The sequence below is a fragment of the Spermophilus citellus genome, assembly GCF_964194105.1.
Source record: "Spermophilus citellus genome assembly, chromosome: 17".
In the NCBI taxonomy this organism is placed as follows: Eukaryota; Metazoa; Chordata; class Mammalia; order Rodentia; family Sciuridae; genus Spermophilus; species Spermophilus citellus.
The window spans coordinates 52,836,855-52,840,213 of record NC_138199.1 but is presented as its reverse complement, the minus strand read 5'-3'; the positions used below and the strand labels follow the sequence as shown (position 1 = coordinate 52,840,213).

Here is a 3,359-nt window from a genome sequence, read left to right as displayed (position 1 = left end):
GAAAGGGCTCAGGGAACACATCAGTGTATAAATATAGAGGAAAGAGCAGAAAGATGGGAGTCTTTGGGAAAGCAAGGTTCCTGAACCAAGGGATCCCCAATAGAGGGCACAGGGAAAGGAGACCAGGAACAAGAGAGGCAAGAAGAAAGAGGGAGTTTTTCAGTAGAGGCAGAGGGAGCAGAGAGGAGGAGCCCACAGGAGCCTCAATCAGGTGATATGTACCCTGTCTTTCTGTCCTCACCTCCAGTTTGGTCCATAGTCCCCTCACTCCTCTTTGAACCCTTTCTCCCAGCCCCAGGTAGGGGTTGCTGCTGCCTGGATACTCCAGTTGTTTCGCATCTTCCTTGCCTTTATACATGAACTTGCACCAAGGCCCCTCCCTCTTTTTTGCCCCAACTCCTCCTCATTCCCTAAGTATCAGTTCACACGTATCTATAGTGACACCTCTGAGGTGACCCAGAGCCAGGCCCAGGCTCCCACTTTCATGGTGGCTGTCTGCACCTATCCTTGAGTTAGCATAGACCACCTGGGGTCATGCTCTGTTCTGTCAGCCCCAATCCCAACCACAGACCTGGGAGCTTTGCGTTCTAGGAGTCTAGCACAATCCAGGCACAGAGGAGGCATGTAAAAATCCAGGTACCAAGTATGGTGTTGGTACGGGGAAAGAGAGAGAGACGGGGTGTGGGGGAGATATCAGGTATTTAGGGGAGACAGGAAAGAGGGTGGAGCAGAAAGGAAGAGGGAGAGCATAGGACTGCTTCTGCTTATCAGACCACCGTGCTGAGGGTGGAGGAGTCCTCAGAGCGTACTTGCAGCACAGGGACTCTTTTGAGAGGGCGCCGGGTCTCATCCTGGTTCTGCCACACATAGTGGACCAGATAAGCCACCACCAGTGTCAGCCAGCCCCCCATGGTGACCAGCAGGGCCACGTCAGTGCTCCTCCGAGCCCCTCCCCGCCCTGTCCCACACAGCTCTTCTTCCCCAGCCAGCAGCAGGAACTCCTGCCCTACAAGGTCTGGTCGGGCTCCTGGGCCGCACACGATGCCTGTCCCAGTGCCTGGGGCCAGCCTCACCTGCCTGAGCACTTCCTGGAGGGCACAGTCACAGCGCCATGGGTTGGCAGACAGGTTCACTTGGATCTGCAGCCCCACAAAGGCCTCCACAGGCACCGAGACCAACTGGTTGGCAGAGAGGTCGAGGTGGCGTAGAGTGCCTGCCAGACCCTGGAAAGCAGCCCCTGAGAGGTGGGCAAGGGCATTATGGGACAGATCCAGCTCTTCCAGGATGGACAGGTGCTGGAAGGCACCAGCTGGCAGTGATGCCAGCTGGTTGGCATCCAGGAAGAGCTTGCGGGTGTCATTGGGGATGCCCGTGGGCACAGCACTCAAGCCTGCCTGGCTGCAGCGGAATGTCCTCTCACCAGCTTCCTCTGCCATGTAGCAGCCCTGGGGAGGTGACCGGGGTCTGGGCACAGGACCCCCTGTGCCTATCACCAGTAGGAGGGGCAGGAGGCGAACAGCTGGTGGGAGCATGGCCACAGATTGGCATAGTCCTGGAGTGGAGTAGGATCTGGGGAAGAAAAGATCACATGAAGGAAGAGCAAAGAAAATTCCATTCCCACTGCCAGCTCTTTCTTCCTGATGTCCCTCTGTGGAGTGTCTTTGGATTGGGGCCATTTGGAAGCTCTCTCAGCCTGGGTGACTTTCTTACTTTCTTCTTGGGTTCTTTCTTGATCTAGGACATCTCAATAGGGCTATTTGGATAGAGACTTAGGATTTGTTGATCCTGGAAGGGTTAATCTATGAAGTCTTTTGGTCCAAGGCCCTGTTGGTATGAGTCTGGGGGTTTCTAAGTTTCTTCTTCTGCCTGGGTATTGATTTCCTTGTTGGAATAACGACTTTTCTCCTACCTACCTAGGCGACAGCTAGGTGAGCCCGGCAGGTGTCAGAACATCTGGTTGGCATTCATGTGAAGGAGGCAAGGAGGATAGGTTAATGATAGGACTTCAGAGCATGCAGCTAGACTTGATTTGACTAGGTAAGCTAAGCTCGATGACTACTCTGGCCTTACCTTCTATGCCCATCAAACCCTTTTCCAGAAGCATCCACCCCTCTACTGGCCTCAGCTCTGTTTATCCTCCCTCCGCCTCTCCCTCCTCCTCCCTGCCTCTCACCCCTGTTGGTGGCAGAGTCCTTCCCTGTGCTGTCCTCTTCCAGGAAGTAGCCTCCCTGCTGCTGGGCTTGGAGACCCGCTCCCTCCTTCAGAAGACCTGTTTGCTCATAGCAGCTGGAAGCTGGGGCCTGGGGCCCAAGTGTATTGGGTTTCCTTGCATGTGACTCTGGGCCACAGGTGTCGGATACCTGAGCCATGACCTGGCCAGGTGATGCCAAGGGAGAGCAGATCCTGGACCTTGATGAACTCAGCTGTGGGAGACCAGGTCCCAAGTCCACTCCCTGCCTTGGGTATCCCCTCCCAAGTCCTTATCATTGCCATCTCCCATTAATTCTCTCCCAGGCAGTGCTAAGGTTACCTCCCAGAACCTTGACTTGAGCCTGGCCAGACAGAAGGACTGCTTGCTTGGCAGTCTCGGAGGTCAGAAGTGGGAGGGCCCCATCTTACATCCATTGCCTCCAGCAACATGTATCCTCCAACTCCATTCCTGCCACTGCTCTTCTCTACTCTCCACAACTTATGGACATTCTTCCACAGTCTTTCATGATAAGCAAACCTCCCTATACCTCTTCAGAGGACCTAAACTGGCTTTTCACATTGTTAACCCTTTTGCCTACCAGGGGGCGCTGTGATTAATTTTTCTTTTGTTCTTGGGGTGGGTTGATGGTCTGGTCCCTCTAGGAGTTGGAAGGAATTTTTTTTTTGGGGGGGCGGTACTGGGGATTGAATCCAGGGCTTCCCTAAGTTGTCCAGCCTGGCCTCCAACTTGAAATGCTCCTGCTTCAGCCTCCAGAGTATCTGAGATTACAGGCAAAAACCACAATGTCAGCTGGAAAGGATTATTATTATTATTATTATTTGGTACCCGGGATTGAACTCAGGGGTACTAAACCACTGAACCACATCCTCAGCTCTATTTTGTATTTTATTTAGAGACAGGCTCTCACTGAGTTGTTTAGCGCCTCGCTCTTGCTGAGGCTGGCTTTGAACTTGACATTCTCCTACCTGCACCTGCTGAGCTGCTGGGATTACAGGTGTGTGCCACCGCGGCTGGAAGGGGTTCTTAAAGCTGCCTGAAGTCTGATCAAATGGCCCAGGAGGTTTCCAGCTAACTTTATGTTCTGGATTGTAACAGAATCAAGTTTTCTCCATGTGCTGGGGCCCTGGCCTCCCAGGTTGGCACTTTG

General features: G+C 53.5%; 1 protein-coding gene across 1 annotated transcript; it reads right to left on the bottom strand.

Annotated features, from left to right (window-relative positions):
• Positions 1–767: 767 nt before the first annotated feature.
• Positions 768–1,577, bottom strand: LRRC3C (leucine rich repeat containing 3C; the record flags this gene model as incomplete). Its single annotated transcript, XM_081271737.1, has 1 exon — positions 768–1,577. The coding sequence occupies exon 1, from the start codon at positions 1,530–1,532 to the stop codon at positions 768–770; it is 765 nt and encodes a 254-aa protein (XP_081127863.1). The 5' UTR covers positions 1,533–1,577.
• Between the last annotated feature and the right edge of the window lie 1,782 nt (positions 1,578–3,359).